The 25,103-nt window shown below is 42.3% G+C and overlaps 1 protein-coding gene across 1 annotated transcript in view; it reads right to left on the bottom strand.

Annotated features, from left to right (window-relative positions):
- sh3d19 (SH3 domain containing 19) overlaps positions 1-25,103 on the bottom strand; it is a 204,476-nt gene that overhangs the window by 69,406 nt on the left and 109,967 nt on the right. Inside the window, exons 7-9 of the mRNA XM_068041139.1 lie at positions 23,523-24,536; positions 18,841-18,954; positions 18,398-18,501 (exon numbers count right to left, since the gene is read on the bottom strand). Coding sequence (XP_067897240.1) covers positions 18,398-18,501; positions 18,841-18,954; positions 23,523-24,536 — 1,232 coding nt within the window. The remainder of the gene's footprint in view (positions 1-18,397; positions 18,502-18,840; positions 18,955-23,522; positions 24,537-25,103) is intronic.

The following is a 25,103-nucleotide window of genomic DNA, read 5'->3' as shown; positions in this document are numbered from 1 at the left end:
TATGTTAAAAGTGCATCTTTGCTAACAGGCAAGAGATTTGGTTTGGACATAAATTGGTTAGTCTGGAGTCCAACCTTACAGATAGTGACTAAACATTTTGTAACTGAACAATACATGCAACCGATCAACCTTTTGCGGAAAAGCTTTTTGTCAGTAATTATTTTGTCAGAGCTGAATCGGAATTGACAATGATAGACTGAGATATAGACCTGTGAATTTAAGAGAACTGTTTTATTGGAGGAACTGACAGGTGCTCTTTATTTGTAATTGTGTTTATCTAATTTTGTCACTAGCTTTGGTGAGTAAATGACATTTCGTCCATGACAGATGCTATTCTTTCTGTATTTTAGAATCCAGGACCTAGTTTAACAGCCTGTCAAGATGAATAAATTAGTCTTGGCTACCTACCGTTTACCTCTCTGTCTCTTCCGGGAGACCGGAGACAGAGCGAGAGAGAGAGGAGCACGGCGGGAGCGGAGGTTTCAAAAGTGAATCAAAAACCCAGAGTCAGAGACCGGAGACAGAGCGAGAGAGAGACAGGAGCACAGCAGGAATGGAAGTGTAAAAAGCATGTCAAAAGCCCAGAATTGGAGACCTGAGACAGAGTGAGAGAGAGAGGAGCACGGGGGGAGCAGCAGGAGCGGAGCAGGGAAATTCGAAAAGTGACATCAGAGTGACGTCACAATCAACAGTGAGAGCAGGGAAACAGAGAGCCACCAAGGTGCGTATACAGGCGAGCTTTTCATTTAATTTAAATCAAACATAGCATCAAACATCACAGGGAAGCAGGTAGGTGATTGGTTTGGGAAGAATCTACCTGTTTGGTGAGTATCTGGTAAGTGATTAAGGTCCATTCTAATGCTAACATTTAAAATAGTAAAGGAACTCGTGGTAAGCTTAATATATAAAAAAAAGGAAAATAAAATAAATAATTGAATAAAATAATTAAGCAGTTAATTAAAACACATTGAGGATGGCAGGACAGGTGATGTGTCACGGCTGCAGCATGTGGGAGCTCCTGGATGCCAGTGTGATCCAGGGCAAACATGTCTGCAGTAAGTGTTTGTGGCTCGAAGAGCTTCGGCTCAGAGTCATTGAACTGGAGTCCGAACTGCACACACTGCGACATATCTAGCGAGCCACATAACTAGGGAAGTAGAGAGGGTTTTATACTGAATAGTGGGGGCAAGGGATCAAATTTGGGAAGATATGATAAATCAAGAAGTAAAGGAAAGAAAGGCATTAATATGGGAAATGATAAACAGACTGTGACAGGGTCAGAGTGTTCAAATCTAAGAGTAGGTCAACAGATAAGGCTAGAGGTGACAAAAATAATAAAAAGGACAAACCTAAAGGCTCTGTATCTGAATGCACGTAGCATTCGAAACAAACAGATGAACTGAAAGCGCAACTAAAAATAAGTAAGTACGATCTGATAGCCATTCTCGAGACATAACTGCAGGACGACATAGATTGGGACCTGAATATTGAAGGGTACATGGCATTTAGGAAGGACAGGAAGTTAGGAAAACGTCGAGGGGTAGCTCTGTTAATTAATGATGTTATTAGCGCAATAGAGAGGAATGACCTAAGTTCAGGAGACCAGGATGTAGAATCAGTTTGGGTAGAGATGAGAAATTATAAAGGCAAGAAGTCACTTGTGGGAGTGATGTACAGGTCACCTAACATTAACCACACTGTAGGACAGGGTACAAAGGAAGAAATAATGGCAGCTTGTCAGAAAGGTACAGCATTAAATATGGGGAATTTTAACCTACATATAGACTGGAAAAATCAGATGGGCAGAGGTAACCTAGATGAGGAGTAAATAGAGTGTTTTCGGGATAATTTCTTGGACCCAATCAGAGAGCAGGCTATACTAAATCTGGTATTGTGCAACGAGATAGGATTAATTAATAACCTCATAGTTAAAGCACCCCTAGGTAGCAGCGATCATAATATGGTTGAATTTTACATTCAGTTTGAGGGAGAGAAGAGTGGGTCCAAGAGTAGTATTTTAAACTTAAATAAGGGCAATTATGAGGGCCTGAAAGCAGAGCTAGCTAAATTGAACTGGCAAATCAGGTTAAGGGATAGGTCAGTAGAGATGTGGTGGCAGACATTTAAGGGGATATTTTGCAATACACAGAATAGATACATTTCAATGAGAAAGAAAAATTCCAAGGGTGTGACCCGCCATCTGTGGTGAACTAAAACAGTTAAAGATAGTATCAAACTTAACGATAAAGCCTACACAAAGATGGGAGGCAGGTCAGAAGATAGGACAGAATATAAAAAACAGCAAAGAATGACTAAAAGATTGATAAGGAAGGTAAAATTAGAATACGAGAGAAACCTAGCTAGAAATATAAAGACAGATAGTAAGAGTTTCTATAGATACTTAAAAAAGAAGAATTAACAAAGTGAGCGTTAATAACGGATAAGAAGGAGATGGCAGATGTATTGAACAGATATTTTGCATCGGTCTTCACTATTAAGGTTACATGTAACATCCCAGTATTAGCTGTAAGTCAGGAAATGGAAGGGAGGGAGGAAATCAAGAAAATTACAATCACCTGGAAAGTGCTACTAAACAAATTGTTGGAGCTGCGGGCTGACAAGTCCCCGGGTCCCTATGGACTTCATCCTCAGGTGTTAAAAGTGGCTAGTGAGATAGTTGCGTTAGTTTTAATTTTCCAAAATTCCCGAAATTCGGGGAAGGTTCCGTTAGATTGGAAAATAGCGAATATAACTCCTTTATTCAAAAAGGGAGGGAGACAGAAAGCGGGAAACTACAGGCCAGTTAGCTTAGCATCTGTCTTAGGGAAAATGTTAGAAGCTATTATTAAAGACATTATAGCAGGGCACTTAGAAAAATTCAAGGTAATCAGGCAGAGTCAACATGGATTTGTGAAAGGGAAATCATGTTTAACCAATTTTTTGGAGTTCTTTGAGGGAGTTACATATGCTGTAAAGGGGAACCGGTGGATGTATCGTACTTAGATTTCCAAAAGGCATTCGATAAGGTGCCACATCAAAGGTTATTGCAGAAAATAAAAGCTCATGGTGTAGGGGGTAGCATATTAGCATGGACAGAAGATTGGCTAGCTAACAGGAAACAGAGAGTAGGCATAAATGGGTCATTTTCTGGATGGCAAGATGTAACGAGTGGTCTGCCACAGGGATCTGTGCTGGGGCCTCAACTTTTTACAATTTATATAAATGACTTAGATGAAGGGACTGAAGGTATGGTTGCTAAATTTGCTGATAACACAAAGATAGGTAGGAAAGTAACTTGTGATGGGGACAGAAGGGGGCTACAAAGGGATTTAGATAGGTTAAGTGAGTGGGCAAAGACCTGGCAAATGGAGTATAATGTGGGACAGTGTGAAATTGTCCATTTTGGTACGGAGAATAAAAAAGAAGCACATCATCTAAATGGTGAGAGATTGCAGAGCTCTGAGATGCAGAGGGATCTGGGTGTCCTAGTGCATGAATCGCAAAAGGTTAGTATGCAGGTACAGCACGTAATTAGGAAAGCTAATAGAATGTTACTGTTTATCACGAAGGGAATTGAATACAAAAGGATATTCTTCAGCTATACAGGGCATTGGTGGGACCACATCTGGAGTACTGTGTACACTACTGGTCTCCTTATTTAAGGAAAGATGTAAATGCATTGGAGGCAGTACAGAGAAGGTTTACGAGGCTAATACCTGGAATGGGCGGGCTGTCTTACGAGGAAAGATTGGACAGACTAGGCTTGTATCTGCTGGAATTTAGAAGAATAAGAGGTGACTTGATTGAAACATATAAAATCCTGAGGGGTCTTGACAGGGTGGATGTGGAAAGGATGTTTTTCCTTGAGGGAGAATCTAGAACTAGGGATCACTGTTTAAAAATAAGGGGTTGCCCATTTAAGACAGGGATGAAGAGAATCTTTTTCTCTCAGAGAGTTGAGAGTCTTTGGAATTCTGTTCCTCAAAAGGCAGAGGAAGCAGAGTCTTGGAATATTTTTAAGGCAGAGATAGATAGCTTCTTGATAAGCAAGGGGCGGAAGGTCATTGGGGGTAGGTGGAAATGTGGAGTAATCAGTTCAGCCATGAACTTATTGAATGGTGGAGCAGGCTCGAAGGGCCAAATGGCCTACTCCTGCTCCTAATTCGTATGTTTGTATGTCCCATTCCACTTTTCTGTTTTATCTGACTCTCAAGTACTATCTGCTCCATCCTATAAAATTGTCTTGATTTGGAGATCCCTGCCCTTTTGTTGGCTTCCCTGCCTTCAGACACATATTACAAGCAGGTAGAGCAGTTACACAAACATTGACCAGCATGGGTTATATTGTCTTTTGACAATAGCTGTGTGAGAAATGGTCTGTCTTCCTATTGCTAATTTTTCTACTGCCTCACCTCAATCACAATAACAATCCACTCCTTGAGTTTCATTGGATCAATCTGCACTTCTGACACAGTGTGAATCGACAGAGGTCATCCGATAAGGTCCATCTACCACCCCATGAGATGGTGTAACTAGCTCTATTCTGTCAACAAAAGTAATTCGTATTGATATTGCATACTATTTTGCATGCAAGCTAATACAGTTGTGCTGCTCTCCATTGATGTTTGTATACTTAGCTACTTTATAGGGAGAAATGTGTTTTAAATCGGACTGTGTTTTGATGGCATTTGATTGGTTATATGCTTTATATACAGATTAATGGTCCCCATGTCCGTGGCTGAGTCAATAATTTTGTCAAATGTCCGTGGTGCAACATGTCGATGCCTATCCCTGGAGGTGTACAAGATTATGACTGGTTTAGATAAGGTAGACAAAGAAAAGACAAGGACTAGGGGACATAGATTTAAGGTTATATGCAGGACATGCAGAGGAATTGTGAGGAAGAACTTTTTTTACGCAGCGAGTGGTAATGACCAGGAAATCACTACCTACGAGGGTGGTGGAAGCAGAGACGATCGATAATTTCAAAAGGAAATTGTATGGGCACTTGAGGGAAATAAACTTGCAAGGCTACAAGAGAGCCGGCATGGACTCGATGGGCTGAATGGCCTCCTCTGTGTTATTATGACCCTATGACTTGCTGCTGGTGGGTGTTATGTGAGAAGCTTTCCAGCTGATCATGAGTGACAGATTATCTAACTTCCCTCTAACCTAAACTAGAGTTCTTTCTGGGCTATCTTATCTTTGTCTCTTGATTTCTACATTCATTATTTTGTGCTCAAGATCTCTGCATTAGAGCAGTTTGTGCTTCTTGGCAGAGGTGTAGATGATTACATGACCCATAAGGACTGACTTAGTGGTCTTCCACAGGAAGCACTGGCAACACATCAGGTGCTTCATTCTCTGGCACACACTGAACAGGCTGTGCTCCCAGATAAGTTAGGAACGCTGGGTCACAAAGAATAACAAGGTTGAGGTGCCAGTACTGAGGTAGGAGACTAGTCAGAGTGTAAAGTCTTGTTTCATAGCTTTCGAGTGGAGGTTGGAAATTTATATTTGAAGCCCGGAGGTCACTTAGTACAGTGGTATTTGTCATTTTCAGCTCTTCGTGATGGTCAAGTTTTGTTCGCAATAATATTTCCATTGATTTCTGCCAGTGTGGCTTCAGATCACTAGGCTGCTTCCCTTCTAATGTAAAACTTTTATTTAAAAAAGCAGGGAGACAGAAATCAGGAAACTATAGGCCAGTTAACCTAACCTCTGCCATACGGAAATTGCTAGAATCCATTATTAAGGAGGTTACAGCAGGATACTTAGAAAATCATAATTGGACCAGACATAGTCAACGTGGTTTTGTGAAAGGGAAATCGTGTTTAACTAATTTATTAGAGTTCTTTGAGCAAATAACAAGCAAGGTGGATAAAGGGGAACTTGCAGATGTGGTGTACATGGATTTCCAAAACTAATTTGATAAGGTGTCACATCAAAGGTTACTACACAAAATACGAGTGTATGGTGCAGGGGGTCACATATTCTTTTGGGCCTCCTTATCTCGAGAGACAATGGATACGCGCCTGGAGGTGGTCAGTGGTTTGTGAAGCAGTGCCTGGAGTGGCTATAAAGGCCAATTCTGGAGTGACAGGCTCTTCCACAGGTGCTGCAGAGAAATTTGTTTGTTGGGGCTGTTGCACAGTTGGCTCTCCCCTTGCGCCTCTGTCTTTTTTCCTGCCAACTACTAAGTCTCTTCGACTCGCCACAATTTAGCCCTGTCTTTATGGCTGCCCGCCAGCTCTGGCGAATGCTGGCAACTGACTCCCACGACTTGTGATCAATGTCACACGATTTCATGTCGCGTTTGCAGACGTCTTTATAACGGAGACATGGACGGCCGGTGGGTCTGATACCAGTGGCGAGCTCGCTGTACAATGTGTCTTTGGGGATCCTGCCATCTTCCATGCGGCTCACATGGCCAAGCCATCTCAAGCGCCGCTGACTCAGTAGTGTGTATAAGCTGGGGGTGTTGGCCGCTTCAAGGACTTCTGTGTTGGAGATATAGTCCTGCCACCTGATGCCAAGTATTCTCCGAAGGCAGCGAAGATGGAATGAATTGAGACGTCGCTCTTGGCTGGCATACGTTGTCCAGGCCTCGCTGCCGTAGAGCAAGGTACTGAGGACACAGGCCTGATACACTCGGACTTTTGTGTTCCGTGTCAGTGCGCCATTTTCCCACACTCTCTTGGCCAGTCTGGACATAGCAGTGGAAGCCTTACCCATGCGCTTGTTGATTTCTGCATCTAGAGACAGGTTACTGGTGATAGTTGAGCCTAGGTAGGTGAACTCTTGAACCACTTCCAGAGCGTGGTCGCCAATATTGATGGATGGAGCATTTCTGACATCCTGCCCCATGATGTTCGTTTTCTTGAGGCTGCTGGTTAGGCCAAATTCATTGCAGGCAGACGCAAACCTGTCGATGAGACTCTGCAGGCATTCTTCAGTGTGAGATGTTAAAGCAGCATCGTCAGCAAAGAGGAGTTCTCTGATGAGGACTTTCCGTACTTTGGACTTCGCTCTTAGACGGGCAAGGTTGAACAACCTGCCCCCTGATCTTGTGTGGAGGAAAATTCCTTCTTCAGAGGATTTGAACGCATGTGAAAGCAGCAGGGAGAAGAAAATCCCAAAAAGTGTGGGTGCGAGAACACAGCCCTGTTTCACACCACTCAGGATAGGAAAGGGCTCTGATGAGGAGCCACCATGTTGAATTGTGCCTTTCATATTGTCATGGAATGAGGTGATGATACTTAGTAGCTTTGGTGGACATCCGATCTTTTCTAGTAGTCTGAAGAGACCACGTCTGCTGACGAGGTCAAAGGCTTTGGTGAGATCAATGAAAGCAATGTAGAGGGGCATCTGTTGTTCACGGCATTTCTCCTGTATCTGACGAAGGGAGAACAGCATGTCAATAGTCGATCTCTCTGCACGAAAGCCACACTGTGCCTCAGGGTAGACGCGCTCGGCCAGCTTCTGGAGCCTGTTCAGAGCGACTAGAGCAAAGACTTTCCCCACTATGCTGAGCAGGGAGATTTCACGGTAGTTGTTGCAGTCACCGCGGTCACCTTTGTTTTTGTAGAGGGTGATGATGTTGGCATCGCGCATGTCCTGGGGTACTGCTCCCTCGTCCCAGCACAGGCATAGCAGTTCATGTAGTGCTGAGAGTATAGCAGGCTTGGCACTCTTGATTATTTCAGGGGTAATGCTGTCCTTGCCAGGGGCTTTTGTGAAAGGGAAATCGTGTTTAACTAATTTATTAGAGTTCTTTGAGCAAATAACAAGCAAGGTGGATAAAGGGGAACTTGCAGATGTGGTGTACATGGATTTCCAAAACTAATTTGATAAGGTGTCACATCAAAGGTTACTACACAAAATACGAGTGTATGGTGCAGGGGGTCACATATAAGCATGGATAAAGGACTGGTTTGCTAACAGGAAGCAGACAGGGATAAATGGGTGTTTTTCAGGTTGGCAAGCTGTAACTATTGGAGTGCCACAGGGATTCACTGCTGGAGCCTCAACTGCTTATAATCTATGTAAATGACTTGGATGAAGGGACTGAAAGTATGGTAGCTAAATTTGCCAATGACACCAAGATAGGTAGGAAAGTAAGTGGGAGGTAAAGAGTCTACAAAGGAATATAGATAGGTTCAGTGAGTGTGCAAAAATTTGGCAGTTAGAGTAAAATGTGGGAAAATGTGAACGTGTCCATGTTGGCAGGAAGAATAGAAAAGCATTTAAATAGAGAGATTACAGGTTTTGGTGGTACAGAGGGATCTGGGTGTCCTGATACATGAATCACAAAAAGTTAGTATGCAGGTACAGCAAGTGATTAGAAAGGCAAATGGAATGTTGGTGTTTATTGCAAGTGGAATGGAACATAAAAGTAGAGAACTTTTACTGCAGCTGTACAGGGCCTCGGTTAGACCACATCTGGAGTACTGTGTACAGTTTTGGTCTCCTTATTTGAAAAAGGATATAACTGCATTAGCGGCAGTTGAGAGAAGGTTACTCAACTCATTCCTGGGATGAAGGACTTATCTTATGAAGAAATTTTGAAGAAGTTGGGCCTTTGCTCATTGGAGTTTAGAAGAATGAGAAGTGATCTTATTGAAACATATAAGATCCTGAGTGGACTTGATAGGGTGGATATCGGGAAGATGTTTCCTCTTGTGGGGGAGACTAGAAATAGGGGACACAGTTTAAAAATAAGGGGTGTCACCTTTAAGATGGAGATGAGGAGAATTTTTTTCTCAGAGGGTCTTTAGTCTGTGGAATTCTCTTCCCCAGAAAACAATGCAGACTGGGTCATTGGATTTATTGAAGGCTGAGTTAGATCGATTTTTGATCGACAAGGGAGTCAAGAGTTAAGTGGGGCAGACAGGAAGGTGGAGTTGAGACCACAATCAGATCATCCATGATCTTATTAAATGGTGTAGCAGGCTCGAAGTGCCGAATGGCCTACTCCTGTTTCTATGTTCTAGCAACTTGAAACAGAAAGAATAAGTATACTAAATTCAGCCATCCGAGGTGAATGAGGTACATAAGTAATTAGATGCAAGAGTTCAAATGTTTAGAAGGGAAAAGTTGGCAGCAACCCAAGCAGTAAAAAGTTACAGACAGGGTAAAGATTACAGGCACGCAGTAAATGAGAGAAAATAGCCTAAGAACTCCGTGAGAGTATTTAGACCCAATAAATAGTGTGTGTGTGTGCGGGTAGAGACTGGGGGAAGGGGTGGGTGAATGCTGAGAGACACAGTTCACAAGCTTATGAACTGTACATTCCTCAGACTCCGGTGTCTTGTATATTCACACCCCCCACAAATCCCCCGCTACTTTCTCTTCATTGGTAATCGTGTCTTCAGCCATCTAGGCCTCACACTATGAAATGCCCTGCATAAATCCATCCAGCTCTCCAGCTCCCTCTCCTCCTTTAAGATTCTCCTTAAAATCCACCCCATTGACTGAGTTTTTGATTACTGCTCCTCATATCGCCTTGTTGGCTTGGTGTCCAATTTCATCTGATTATACGTCTGTAAAGTGTCATGCACCATTTTTCTACATTAACGATGCTATATAAATGCAAGTTGTTATTTTAATATAGAGCTCTCTTGGAGAAAAACTCTCAATATGCTCATCCTGGTGTTGCTGAGAGTATGGTAAGTGGAATGAAATAAGGTGACCTTATACTCTGATACTATCCAAGTAATCACTCACATTTCCATTCTGGAGAGCTTCTTTATGTCAAAATTAACTTGTATTTATATAATGTTTTAATATATGTCTCAGGAATATCCCAATGCGCATCACATTAAATGAACTACTATTGAAGTTCAGTGACTTATATGGATAATCATTTTTCTTACAGCAAGATCCCATAAAGAAAAATGATTAGTTAATTTGCTTTTTAGTGGTGTTGGTTGAGGGACAAATGCTTGCCAGGGCACTGGGAGAATTTCCTGATCTCCCAATATTATAGTGGGCCTTTTGAATCCATGGAATCACATCATCACATTTAATTCAAAGGAATGCACCTCTAATAATGCAGTACTCACTCTGTCAACCTAGATTATGTATTCAAATTCAAGAGTGAGACATAAACTCGTGACCTTCTGACTCAGAGTGACAGCGTCACCAACTGATATCAAAAACATAGTGTATTAGCAGTGCCAACATCTTGCCCTGAACCATTCCCAAACAGATTATATGGTAAGATGAACTTCACAATTGCACTTTAACTGACTTTGACCTCATGTTAAGTTTTCTTTGAAATACCATATTTCCAAGTTGCAATTAAAAAAAAAATTCAATGTTCTCAAATGGATTTTCTCCAGATAATATTACCTGAAACTATTCACAATGCTCAAGAATTCAATGTACTGTTGCCAGTCCTTCCTATCCCCAGAATATATCATTCCACTTTTTCAGATGAACAGGGTGACATTCAACTATGACCAACTCCTCCACATGATATTACCCTCCACTGTTTTCTCATTTCCATCAATTCAGCAATCCAACAATTCAAATTATAGAAGCACTAAAATTAACTGGCACATTAGTACGCTTAGCATGAACAGCTTCTGCAGTGGAAAGAAATGGTTACCTCCCTCCCTTTCTTTCTGGCCCAGGTCTTTCTGCTGCTACTTCCTAATTCTCTCTCTGGAGTCTCCTCATGCAGCTGCTTCCAAAGAGGGTTGGGAGGCAAAACTAGGAGTCACACCGAGTGTTGCGGAACAAACACCTGCTACCAACCACACACCCACAAACAACAAAAGAAAGCAAACTCAAGATCACAATTCACTTAAAAAATGTTAATATTTCATCTTCAAATCAGATTTGAGAGGTAAGATGATGTTTGAAAGTTTTTGCCGATATAGATACATTTTTGGGACAGCCAGTCATCAAGTGCTTGAGTATAATGCCTTGTGGTGACCAAAATCAGAGACTTAAAAAAAAAGCTCCTGCATTTCTGGTTATAATTTTCAACCAGCAACTGGTATCAATTTAGAAACAAGTACTGCGCTGGTGAAAAAAAATTGCTTTCATACTACATCTATCCTGCAACTCCTCAGGATCTTTCTCTTATCTTTGCAGAATGACACAAAACATCACCTTGTTTTAAGAATTAAAAAACATAAAATGCTGGAAACATGTAATATCAAGAAACGGCTGAAGGCACTGGATACAGCAAAAGCTATGGGCCCCGGCTATAGTACAGAAAATTTGTGCCCCAGAACTCGCTGTGCCTTAGTCAAGCTGTTCCAGTACAACTACAACACTGGCACCTACCCCACATTGTGGAAAATTGCCCAGGTATGTCCTAACCACAAAAAACAGGACAAATCCAATCCGGCCAATTACCACCCTATCACACTACTCTCAATCATCCACAAAGTGATGGAAGGTGTAGTTGACAGTGCTATCTAGTGGCACTTACTCAGCAACAACCAGCTCACTGATGCTCAGTTTGGGTTCCACCAGGGCCACTTGGCTTCACACCTCATTACAGCCTTGTTCCAAACATGAACAAAAGAACTGAATTCCAGAAATGAGGTAAGAGTGACTGCCCTCGACATTAAGGCAGCATTTGACCTAGTATGGCATCAAGGAGCCCTGGCAAAATTGAAGACAATGAGAATCAGGGGGAAAACTCTCCACTTGTTGGAGTCATACCTAGCACAAAGGAAGATGGTTGTGGTTTCTGGAGGCCAATCATCTCAGTTCCAGGATATCACTGCAGGAATTCGTCAGGGTAGTGTCCTAGTCCCAACCATCTTCAGCTGCTTCATCAATGGCCTTCCCTCCATCATAAGCTCAGAAGTAGGGATATTCACTGATGATTCACAACTCCTCAGATACTGAAACAATCCGTGCCCATGTGCAGCAAACCCTGGACAATATTCAGGCTTGACCATCTCCCCTTAACGTTCAACTGCATTATCATCACTGAATACCCACCATCAACATCCTGAGGGTTACCATTGATCAGAAACTTAACTGGACCAGCCACGTAAATACTGTGGCAGGTTAGAGGTTGGGAAATCTGTGGTGAGTAACTCACCTCCTGACTCCCCAAAGCCTGTCCACCATCTACAAGGCACAAGTCAAGAGTGTGATAGATTTCTCTTCACTTGCCTGATGAGTGCAGCACCAACACTCAAGAATCTCAACACCATCCAGGACAAAGCAGCCTGCTTGATCAGCACCCCATCCATCAAAAATACTAGAAAACCAAGGGACTCACGAGAATGGGGAACTGAAAGAAACTAGTACTGGTTAAAAAAAAGTAGTACTGGAGAAATTAATGGGACTGAAAGCTGGTAAATCACCTGGACTTGATCTATATTCCAGAGTGTTGAAAGAGGTGGCTGTGGAGATAGTGAATGCATTGGTGGTTATCTACCAATATTCTATAGATTCTGGAATGGTTCCTGCAGGTTAGAAGGTAGCAAATGTAACCCCACTATTTAAGAAAGGAAGGAGAGAAAAGACTTGCAGGTTGATAGGTAAATTGACCAGTAGCAATTGCCCCTAGTATAGGTAGGTGGTAGGGAAATATAGGGACAGGTGGGGATGTGGTAGGAATATGGAATTAGTGTAGGATTAGTATAAATGGGTGGTTGATGGTCGGCACAGACTCGGTGGGCCGAAGGGCCTGTTTCAGTGCTGTATCTCTAAACTAAACTAAACTAACTACAGGCCTGTTAGCCTGACATCAGTAGTAGGGAAAGCGCTAGAATCTATTATAAAGGTTGTGATAAATGGACACTTAGAAAATAATGGTAGGATTGGGCAGAGTCAACATGGATTTATGAAAGGGAAATAATGTTTTGACAAACCTGTTGGAATGTTTTGAGGATGTAACTAGTAGAACAGATAAGGGGGAACCAGTGGATGTGGTGTATTTGTATCTTCAGAGGCTGTCGATAAGGTCCCACACAAGAGGCCAGTAAATAAAATTACAGCACATAGATTGGGGGTAACATACTGGCATGGATTGAGAATTGGTTAACGGACAGAAACAGAGAGTAGGAATAAACGGGTCATTCTCAGTTTGGCAGGCTGTGACTAATGGGGTACTGCAAGATCAGAGCTTTGGGTCCCAGCTATTCACAATCTATATTAATGATTTGGATGTGGGAATTAAATATAATATTTCCAAGTTTGCCGATGACACAAAATTAGGTGGGAATGTAAGCTGTGAGGAGATGCGATGAGGCTTCAAGGGGATTTAGACAGGGGCAGCACAGTGCCGCAGTGGTTAACACCGCAGCCTCACAGCTCCAGCGACCCGGGTTCAATTCTGGGTACTGCCTGTGTGGAGTTTGCAAGTTCTCCCTGTGTTCGCGTGGGTTTCCTCTGGGTGCTCCGGTTTCCTCCCACATGCCAAAGACTTGCAGGTTGATAGGTAAATTGGCCATTAGCAATTGCCCCTAGTGTAGGTAGGTGATAGGGAAATATAGGGACAGGTGGGGATGTGGTAGGAATATGGGATTAGTGTAGCATTAGTATAAATGGGTGGTTGATGGTCGGCACAGACTCGGTGGGCCGAAGGGCCTGTTTCAGTGCTGTATCTCTAAACTAAACTAAACTAAACTAAGTAGTGGACAAGAACATGGCAGCTGGAATATAATGTTGTAACATGTGAAGTTATCTACTTTGGTCGGAAAAAACAGAAATTCACAGTATTTCATAAATGGTGAGAGATTGGGAAGTGTTGATGTCCAAAGAGACCTGGGTGTCCTTGTTCATGAGTCACTGAAAGCTAAAATGCAGGTGCAGCAAGCAATTAGGAAGGCAAATGGTATGTTGGCCTTTATTGTAAGAGGATTCGAGTGCAGGAGAAAAGATGTCTTACTGCAATTATATAGAGCCGTGGTAAGATCGCAGCTGGAGTATTGTGTACAGTTTTGGTCTCCTTACCTAAGGAAGAATATTCTTGCCATAGAGGGAGTGCAACGAAGGTTCACCAGATTAATTCCTGGGATGGTGGGTTTGTCCTATGAGGAGAGATTGCGAAGTCTGCACCAATATTCTCTAGACTTTAGAGGTGATCTCATTGAATAAGAGGTGATCTCATTGAATAAGAGGTGATCTCATTGAAACATACAAAATTCTGAGAGGACTCGACAAAGTAGATGCAGGAAGGATGTTTCCCCTAGCTGGGAGTTCTAGGGGACACAGTCTCAGAATAAGGGGCAGGCCTTTGAGGACTGAGATGAGGAGGAATTTCTTCACAGAGTGTGGTGAATCTTTGGAATTCTCTAACCCAGAGGGCGGTGGAGGCTCAGTCATTGAGTATATTCAAGACAGCGATCGATAGATTTCTAGATATTAAAGGCATCAAGAGATATGGGGACAGTGTGGGAAAATGGCACTGAGGTAGAAGATCAGCCATGATCTAGTTGAATGGCAGAGCAAGCTCGAGGGGCTGAATGGCCTACTCCTTCTCCTATTTCCTATGCTTCTATAAACATCCACTACCTCCACCACCATGCATCTATAACATGCACTTTTGCCAAGCTTCCTTCGACAGCACCTTCCAAACCTGTGACCTCTACCATCTAGAACGATAACGGCATCAGACACATGGTAACACCACCACCTGCAAGTCCCCCCCCAAGTTACACACCACCCTGACTTGGAACTATATCGCCGTTCCTTCACTGACACTGGCTCAAAATCCTGGAACTCCCTTCCAAACAGCACTGTGGCAGGGAGGGACAGAGAGAAAGAAAGAAAGAGAGCAAGAGAGAAGGAAATAGAGAAAGAGAAAGAAAGAAAGAAAAAGTAAGAGAGGAAGAGAAAGAAAGAGGAAGAATGAAAGACAGACAGACACACAGACTTACATTTATACAACCTCAGGATGTTCCAATGCGCTTTACAGCCAATGAAGTATTTTCTGAAATGTGATCATTGTTGTAATGCAGGAAACGCAGCAGTCAATTTGTGTACAGCAAAAACACTCACAAGCAGCAATGTGATAATGACCAGATAATTTTTTTTTTACTGATGTTGATTGAGGGATAAATATTGGCAGGACATCAGGGTTAACTTCCATGCTCTTCTTCAAAGTAATGCCATGGGATCTTTTACATCTACCTGAGAAAGCAGGCAGGGCCTTGATTTAATACTTCATCTGAAAGGCAGCACCCCTGGCAGTGCAGCACTGCCTCAATACTGCACTGGAACGTCAGCCTGAATTTTTGTGATTTGGAGTAGATATGGTTCAAGGTATGGGACAATCCATTGTCTTCATTCTCACCATCTGCTAAGGCATAGAATATAAAAGCAGGGAGGTTATGATGGAGCTGTATAAAACGCAAGTTAGGCCACAGCTGGAGTACTGTGTACAGTTCTGGTCACCACACTATAGGAAGAATGTGATTGCACTGGAGAGGGTGCAGAGGAGATTCACCAGGATGTTGCCTGGGCTGGAGCATTTCAGTTATGAAGAGAGACTGGATAGGCTAGGGTTGTTTTCCTTAGAGCAGTGAAGGCTGAGGGGGAACCTGATTGAGGTATCCAAAATTATGAGGGGCATTGATAGGAAGAAACTTTTTCCTTTAGCAGAGGGATCAATAACCAGGAGGCATAGATTTAAGGTAAGGGGCAGGAGATTTAAAGGGGATTTGAGGAAAAAACTTTTCATCCAGAGGGTATTTGGAATCTGGAACACACTGCCTGAAGGGGTGGTAGAGGCAGCAACTCTCACAACATTTAAGAAATATTTAGATGAGCACTTGAAATGCCATAACATACAAGGCTAGGGGCCAAGAGCTGAAAAATGGGATTAGAATAGATAGGCCTGATGGCTGGAGCGGACATGGTGGGCCAAAGGGCCTGTTTGTGTGCTGTATTACTCTATGACTCTTTAGTGCTGCTCTCCTGAGGGTATCACTCTCTTCTGTGTAATACTCCCTATAGTCACTGGCTTCCAATATTTTCATGTGATATAATGCTACATTTGTCTTAACCAGTTCCAAGTCAGGATGGTGTGTGACTTGGAGGGGAACTTGCAGGTGGTGGTGTTTCTATGCATCTGCTGCTCTTATCCTTCTAGGTGGTAGAGGTTGCGGGTTTGGAAGGTGCTGGGGTGCTCTAAGGAGCCTTGGTGCATTGCTGCAGTGTATTTTGTAGATGGTACACACTGCTGCCACTGTGTATCGGTGGTGGAGGGAGTGAATGTTTGTGGATGGGGTGCCAATCAAGCGGGCTGCTTTGTCCTGGATGGTGTCGAGCTTCTTGAGTGTTGTTGGAGATGCACCCATCCAGTTAAGTGGAGAGTATTCCATCACACTCCTGACTTATGCCTTGTAGATGGTGGACAGGCTTTGGGGACTCAGGAGGTGAGTTACATGCTGCAGGATACCTAGCCTCTGACCTGCTCTTGTAGCCATGGTATTTATATGACTACTCCAGTTCAATTTCTGGTCAATGGTAACCCCCAGGATGTTGATAGTGGAGGATTCAGCAATGGTAATGCCGTTGAATGTCAAGGGGAGATGGTTAGATTCTCTCTCGTTTGAGATAGTCATTGCCTGACACTTGTGTGGTGCGAATGCTACTTGCCACTTATCAGCACAAGCCTGGATATTGTCCAGGTCTTGCTGCATTTCTACACTGACTGCTTCAGTATCTGAGGAGTTGCAAATGGTGCTGAACATTGTGCAATCATCAGTGAACATTCCCACTTCTGACCTTATTATTGAAGGAAGGTCATTAATGAAGCAGCTGAAGATGGTGGATTGGCTGGGGGTGAAGGTGGGTGGTAGGGAATAAATACTATTTTTACTGAAGGAAGCCAATACAGTGATGCACTGGAAGAAGTACACCAAAGGATGGAAAATTGAGAGCATTGCAAATTGGGTATGTGGTCTCTACACACTCTTGTTGAACAATATTCTGTGCCTGAAATATTGGAGCTTAGAAGCAAGTCTAATAGTACAAAAATCTTGAACTGTTTTATCCATTCAGTTTCTAGGTATTAGATGCCCACTGAGATTAAGCTGTTCTTCTTTTAAAATTGGTTTTCATTCAGCTTCAGGGAACCCCACTTCACCCAACAGCCACCCCCGTCCCCACCCGCCCACCCCAAGATAATCTTTATCCTTTCATGAGGTGAATCTTACTTTCTTACCAATTATCAAAAAGGATGGTTTGCAATTTGTAACTTGCACTGCACTGTATTAGAGTTAAGAAACAGTTTTCTCCAAGGTAAGAACCAGTTGGGCAAATGTTAATGATTTTTTCAGAATCACCGCTGAAAGGAGATGGCTGCTAGAAATTATATCACAAAGGATGAGGTCATGTCCATTAAGTTTTTCCCCCCCCCAATTTTCATACCAACAATTTCCCTGTACCATTTCTCTCCTGAAGGCAGTGACTCATGCTAGTATAGAGTTTCATTGACATTGGAAGCCCTCCAGGACCATGTCTGAGCAGCCATTCTTTATGTAGGAATATTGACAGGATATTTGACTATTGGAGGCATCACTACCAAGTTCAATGCGGTCACCTTCAGTACAAAGTTGCATGCACATTTATCCATAGGTTATTATGAGGGGTCACAGGTTTTGTTTTTAATCATAAGTGTCATTTAGTTTCACTAATGACATTGGCCTGGAAATTCATCAGCAATTCTTCTCGGGATACTCCAGAAAAATGGCTGTTTTAGCCATTTACACCAATTCCCCATGGATTCTACCTGTCTCTGATTGAAGTTACTTTCAAAGACTTGAGAATTCCCATGGATTTTCAGGCCATTATCTGTTATCCAGTGATCTCTATTGGAGGTGGGCAGATGTACAGGCCGGAATAGAACAGTATTGAATGTGCAATAATGCCACAAATATCGCTATCTGACCCCTTCTTGAAAAGAAAGGTGGACCCCAGTGAGAGACAGGATTGGAGACAACTTTGATGCCTTACACGCCTGAGCAGACAGTGACACTCACTAGCTGGGCTCACGAGCGAGCAGCAGCTGGTTCAGAGAGGCTGCATGATGGCCACTGGTGATCATGCAATCATGCCATGCATCAAAAGCGTTAGGAACTTTAGAAGGCAAAACACCAACTGTTCATAGTAACATTAGTACTCACAACAATTCAGATTATATTTAAAATGAACATTTATAACTTCCTATTATTTTCATTATTTAATGTACTTTGTAACATATAGATCAATGAGATACAAACTATTTCCCACTGCAGCAATGACCATAGCTAGCTCAGAATTACTGGGTCAGCTCACCCACTGAATATAAACTTATCTTGCAGCATCTCAATACGTATATAAAAATTTTATTTGCTTCTATGAAGAACTGACTGACCCTAAAAATGTGCAGATTTTGAAAGGAAATTCAATGTGCAGAAAATTCATATCTTACCACAGCTGCAGCCTTAGGCTTAATGCTGGGCCTTTGCACAGTGAAATTACCAACAGGAGTCTCCACAGGGAGAGGGGGAGGACTTACAAGGTCATCTGAAGATGCTGGTGAAAGGAACAAGAAAGGATAATCAGCATACAATCTATAATGAAAGGTTACCTTTACCTCACACATCTTGCAAGTCAGTTATCGAGTCAAAATTGAAAAGATTTAGACACAGAAATACTACTAAATTTCAAAATAACTAGCAATATCCCATTTTTACCCACTGAAATGGTGCAGGAGACTTCATTTTTTTCAATGACTAGCATTCCTGATTGTAGCTGTGCCATTTGGATTTGGCAAAAGGGGGCAATCCTAAACTTCTCGCACAAAAGTTTCTGGAGCGGAAGGGAAGATAAAAATCTTCGAGCACGTATACAAACAAAACAGAGAACACTTACTTTTATCTAGTTTGTTAGGTATGCGAATTACTGTTGGTTTACGCAATAAAGGTGGCCGACTTGGTGTAGTATCTGTAGGTGCTGTCCGACCTCTAGGTAAAGTCTGAAAAGGATCTGTTAGAAATTAAAATAGAATAGGGATAATGTTAATATTTAGCACTGTAAATGTCCTTTACCTGTCACCAACTTCTAAATCACCCAGCACTGACCACACACTTATATAACTAGAGGTAAGTTTCTTTTTTGAGTTGGAGATAGACTGGAATAATTTTAGGACAAATACAGCAAGCTTCTTGTTTTGTTGAATGGTATTTCATTAAAGAAAGAATGAAAGAAAGGAAGGAGATAAGAAAGAATGAACAAAATAAAGAAGAAAGAGAAAATAAAATATCAAGAGAGAAAAAGGGGAGATAAAGCAAGAGTGAAAGAAATTGAGACAGAGAAACGAAGGAATAAAAATTCATATGGTATCTTTCACATCCTTGTGATGTCTCAAATGTGCTTTACTGTCAGTGAATTTCTTTTGGAAGTGTAGTCATTATTGTAACGTAGGAAAATGCAACACACTTTGTGTGCAGAAATGTTTCCTAACTTCATTCCTGAACAGCCTGGCTCTAATTTTCAGACTATGCCCCCTAGTCCTAACTCCCCATCCAGCAGAAATAGATTTTTTCCCTATCTACCCTATATGTTCACCTTAACATCTTGAAAACTTTGACTGAATCACCCCTTAATCTTCTAAATTCCAGGGATTACAACCCTAGCTTGTGTAATTGCTCCTTGTAGTTTTGGTTCATTGTTTATATTGTACAAGCCTAGAAATTTGAGCATGCTTACTTTTGTATGCATGGGGGGTGGTGGTGCTGGAGGGAACAATTCCTTTGCTGGAATAGTGAGACTCGAGGCGCATCCAACAGTGGGGCTCGAGCCTGATCATCATCGAGCTGGTGAGCTATGAATATTAACAGGCAGCTCACTGACGATGTGAAATAGAAGATTGGGCTGCTCCACCATCAGCAACAGCTCCGAGGTGAATGGCTGAGGTGGGGACAACCAGGTGAGGAAAGGGAATTTCTAGGCCATACTGTAACAAATGCTTAAAGGTTAATGCAATTAGGTACAGCAGAGCCTAAAGTTCCCCAAAAAGTGCTCCATGAAGTGGCATTACTTAGTTTCATGCCTATAATTTCCCTCCTGTCAAGAAATTAAGTGGAAATCAGACAGTTAATCCTCAGTGAAAGAGGGAAGCAATTTGAAGGAATCATCCTGGATCATTCTTATCTACCTTGAAGCTGTGGGCCATAGAGCTGCAAAGGCTTGGGAACAGACTGATTGCTTGTGGGGAACTAGCATGGCAAAGGGAGTGTATATACTGCGCATGAAAAAAAGGCACTTGTTTGCAGCATTCCAATTTTGTAAAGTGTTATGCATAAACAGGATCAAAACAACTACAAAGCTACTGATTTGGCCTCTGTCATCAACACAAGTCCTGAATACAGTCATTTTTTGCTTCAGATGCCAGCTTGTCTCATTTGGTAGCACGCCTGCCTTTCAATCAAAAGACTGCAGTTCCAGTTAAACATAAACATAAGAAATAGGAGCCCATTGAGCCTGCTCTACCATTCAATACGATCATGGCTGATCCTGGGCTTCAACTCCACTTTCCCACCCATGCCCCATATCCTTCACAAGAACACAAGAAATAGGAGCAGAAGTAGACCATATGGCCCATCGAGCTTGCTCCGCCATTCAATATGATCATGGCTGATCTTGGGCTTCAATTCCACTTTCCTGCCCGCTCCCCATATCCTTTATTCCCTGCAAGACCAAAAATCTATCTTTCCCAGCTTTAAATGTATTCAACAATGGAGCATCCACAACCCTCTGGGGTAGAGAATTCCAAAGATTCACAAACCTTTGAGTGAAGTAATTTCTCTTCATCTCAGTCCTGAATGATTGACCCCTTATCCTGAGACTGTGTCCCCCATTCCAGATTCCCCAACCAGCAGAAACAATCTCTCAGCTTCTACCCTATCAAGCCCTTTCAGAATCTTGCATGTCTCAATTAGATCGCCTCTCATTCGGCTAAACTCCAGAGAATATAGGCCCAATTTACTCAACCTCTCCTCATAGGACAACCCCCTCACCCCAGGGACCAATTTGGTAAATCTTCGCTGCACTGCCTCTAGTGCAAGCAAGTATATCCTTTCTTAAATGTGGAGACCAAAACTGCACACGGTATTCCAGGTGCAATCTTATCAAAGCCCTGTACAATTTTAGTAAGACTTCATTATTCCTGTACTCCAATCCCCTTGCAATAAAGGACAACATGCCATCTGCCTTCCTAATAGCCTGTTGCACCTGCATGTTAACTTTATGCATTCCTTGTATGAGTACTCTCAAGTCTCTCTGAACATCAACACTTTCCAGTTTCACACCTTTTAAAAAAATTCTGCTTTTCTATTTTTATGACCAACGTGAACAACTTCACACTTCCTTATATTATACGCCATTTGCCATCTTGTTGCCCACTTACTTAACCTGTCTATATCTCTTTGCAGCCTCTGTATGTTCTCCCTGCAGCTTACCTTTCCACTGAGCTTTATATCATCAGCAAACTTAGATCATTACTCTCTGTCTCTTCATCCAAGTCATTAATATAAGAGCCATTAATATTGTCATTATGTCATTAATATAGAGTGTAAATAGCTGAGGCCCCAGCACTGATCCCCTCAATTCCTTGAGACAACAAAAATCTGTCCAACTCAGCCTTAAATATGCTCAATGATGGAGCATCCACAGCCCTCTGGGGTAGAGAATTCTAAAGATTTACAACCCTTTGAGTGAAGAAATTTTTCCTCATCTCAGTCCTAAATGATCGACCCCTTATCCTGAGACTGTTCCCCTGTGTTCTAGATTCTCCAGTCAGGGGTAACAACCTCTCAGTATCTAACCTGTCAAGCCCCTTCAGAAGCTTGTAAGTTTTAATGAGCTCACCTCTCATTCTTCTAAACCCCAGAGAATATATAAGTCCAATTTGCTCAGTTCCACTACAGACTTGAGCATATAATCTCGGCTGACACCACAATGACGTACTGAAGGAGTGTTGCAATATTGGAAGTCCAGTTAAGTTGAGGCCCTGTCTACCAGTTCAAGTTGGTGTAAAAAATGAAATGGGAATATAAGAAGAATGTAAGAAGGTTGTTCTCCCAATGCCAAAGCTGACATTCATCCTCAACCAACATCACCAGAAAGAGGTTAACTGGACATTCATGCATTTGCTGTACACAAATGGGCTACCAAATTTTCCCACATAACAATAGTGACTACACTTCAAACGTAATCCATTGGTTGTAAAGTGCTTTAGGATATCCTGAGGTTGTGAAAGAAACTTTGTATACACATTTTCGTTCATTAACTTGAACAGCAGATTTATCCGCCAAAAAGAGGAATTAATTAGAAATCTCAGCAATTGGAATAATGGGAAAATAAACAACCAGTCATTCAGACTACTCTTTGCAACTGATATGTATAGTTTGCTGGGTCAGACACTACAAAAATTATTTAATCTCCTGAGGGTAGTAAAGAAAACTCTGAACTCCTCACTGCCAAGGGAACAAAACCTTCAGGATATAAAATTTGACCTAATTGATTCTCAACTATTTTAAGCTAATGCCCCTTCCTAGCTCCTCCACTTGTGTCCAAATGTCACTGTTCCCCCCCATCTTCCATCAAACATCCCTCCCATCATTGTGTGAATAAAGTAATTAGAAACAACTGGAGGAAAAGACCAGATGATTTTTTTTTATGGGGAGAATCATCTGTACGGAATAGATGCAGAAAATAATAACACCATTGTCTACTACATTTTTGAATTATACTCTTTAAGCCTCAGGTATCAGCTCTCCTGAGGGCCTTGTAGGTACAGGCATTATCCAGAATAGTACTGAGCGATACAGACCAGAAAGTCCCAGGTTTGACTCTCAGTCTGCCCTGACTGAACTGGTCTCAGATGAGCCAGCAGTTTCAGTGCTGCAACATCCTAAACTAGGCTAGGGGAATAAAAACATCCAGCTGGAAAGTGTACATGTGTGAATAGAAGTGGAGCATAGTGTGATAGCCCACAGTCATATATCCTGTAAATAATTAGGCAATTGTCAAAAGTTGCCTTTAGAGTAAATGAATAAGCTCTTCAGTGGTTTAGTGGGTTAAGATATTAGTTATAGTACATAATCCAGAAAGCTGCAGGTTCAATACCTGGTCCGTGCTGAGTTAGTTTATGGAAACACTATGGCTGCTACAAATGACCTTAGAACTCCTAGGGAGAGGGTGGGAAATGAGGCAAAATAAAGAATTGGCTGGGGTTCCTGACCCTAACTGCTACCCAAAAATCATGCCAGACATGTACAAATACTGATGGGTGAGAAGATTGACCTTTGCTGTAATGCTTTTCACAATCAAATAACTTTGCAATGCTCATTGGCTGGCCTCACATGATGATTTGCATAAGGTACTAGAGGGCTGCTGGAACCGATGGAGTAATAATCAGCAATTTCAGAACAGGAGGGGAGCAAATTTGAGAAGAAAATAATCCTCAGGTTCAAATGCTACCTTCTCTTACTGCGCCACCAGGGAGTACACATAATGCAGTCTTTTGAAAACTGAAGCTAACATTACATTACCTACTGTCAATAGAGAGGTCACATTATCTCCTGTTGGAACAGCAGGAATAACATCAAAACTTATCAGATCTTGTGTGCTTGAGGTTGTTTGTAGAGAAGGTGCCTGTTTGTTGGTTGAAGATTCTTCGACCTGCACCATAGAGGCCTTTGTTATGGGCAGCACTGAAGGTCTAGAAGCAGGAGACTTAGGTGCTACAGAGTATGCATCACGGTTTTCAAAAGGAATGGTCCTTTTTGCCACTGTGGGCCTTGGTGCTGGAACAGGAATTTGATTTCTCCTATCTACCCGTTTTTCTCTCTGAGTAGCTGAAAGTGCTTCCTCCCCAGGATCTAAAATATTGTTAGCTCCCTCACTTTGGTTTGACTCTGAGGAGATAGCGGGTTTTGGTTTCTTGGGTGGCTCTGGCTTGGGTCCAACAGCTGTGGTCACTGTTTGTGGTTTTGGAAGCAGAATTGGCCCCTGCCTCTCTGCTGCTACAGGTTTTCTTTCAGGCCCATTATCAGATCCTCCTGAATTCTTGTCAGCCACAGAAGGTTTGGGAGCGACAGTTGGTTTCCCTTGGGCTACTGCAGGCTTTGGCCCTAAAGATCGTGGAGCAACTTCTGGTCTTTTTGATGGTCGTGTGTTACCAACAGAATTTTCAGAATCTCTTTGTGTTTCAAATGCCTTTATCTTGGAAAGGATGCTGTGTCCACTGTTATCTCCCATTGTGTCTTGGTTGGCAAAGTTATCTTCTGTCAATGGATTTTGGCACAATGTTAACCCACCAATGTCGGAGACACTTTCTTCACTTTTTTCCTCGGAAGTCTCACTGTGAAGTTCTTCAAAAAGTATCTTGAAGTTACCTAAGGACCTGGGCCTTGGTATAGGGCGCTCCACAACATTAGTGTTCGTTTGGACACTTTGTTCCCTACTGGAATTACTTTCTACTGAAATCAAAGGTGCTTCACTTTCCACAGGCCTGTTAGGAATGAGGCACACCGCTGGTCTGGGAGGTTTCACTGGTCTCTGAACTAGAACAAAAGAGGCACAAGATAAATTGAAAACAAGTTGTGTAAAGAATAGACAAATACATGTATCATTACAAAAAAAGTATTGGGATTTGGATGTCATTGGCAAGGCTGGCATCTACTGCCCATCTCAAGTGACCCTTGAGGTGGTGATGGACTTTCTTAAAGAGTTTCTGAAACTGCTCCCACAATGTCATTAGGTCGCAAGTTCCAGGATATTGACCAACTGATAATGAAGCAACAGCCAAGTCAGGTTGGTGTACGACTTGGAGAGGATCTCTGAGGTGATGGTGCTCCCATGCACCTACTGCCCTGGTCCTTCGAGATGGTGGAGATTGCAGGTTTGGAAGCTGCTGCCAAAGAAGCCTTGGCATAGTACACGCTGCAGCCATATTATACTGAGGGACTGGATGTTTAGGCTAATGGATGAGGAATTAAAAATTATATAGCATATTAAAGACAACAAAAGAAAGTGGATTACAAGGCAGTAATCCAATTAATGTGGATTATGACTTTGGCTCCCAAGAATGATGCTCAAATGGTTTGCTTAGATTCTAAACTTTTAATCCT

This window comes from Heterodontus francisci, chromosome 1, assembly GCF_036365525.1.
Source record: "Heterodontus francisci isolate sHetFra1 chromosome 1, sHetFra1.hap1, whole genome shotgun sequence".
Classification (NCBI taxonomy): domain Eukaryota; kingdom Metazoa; phylum Chordata; class Chondrichthyes; order Heterodontiformes; family Heterodontidae; genus Heterodontus; species Heterodontus francisci.
This window is presented reverse-complemented; position numbering and strand designations above follow the sequence as displayed.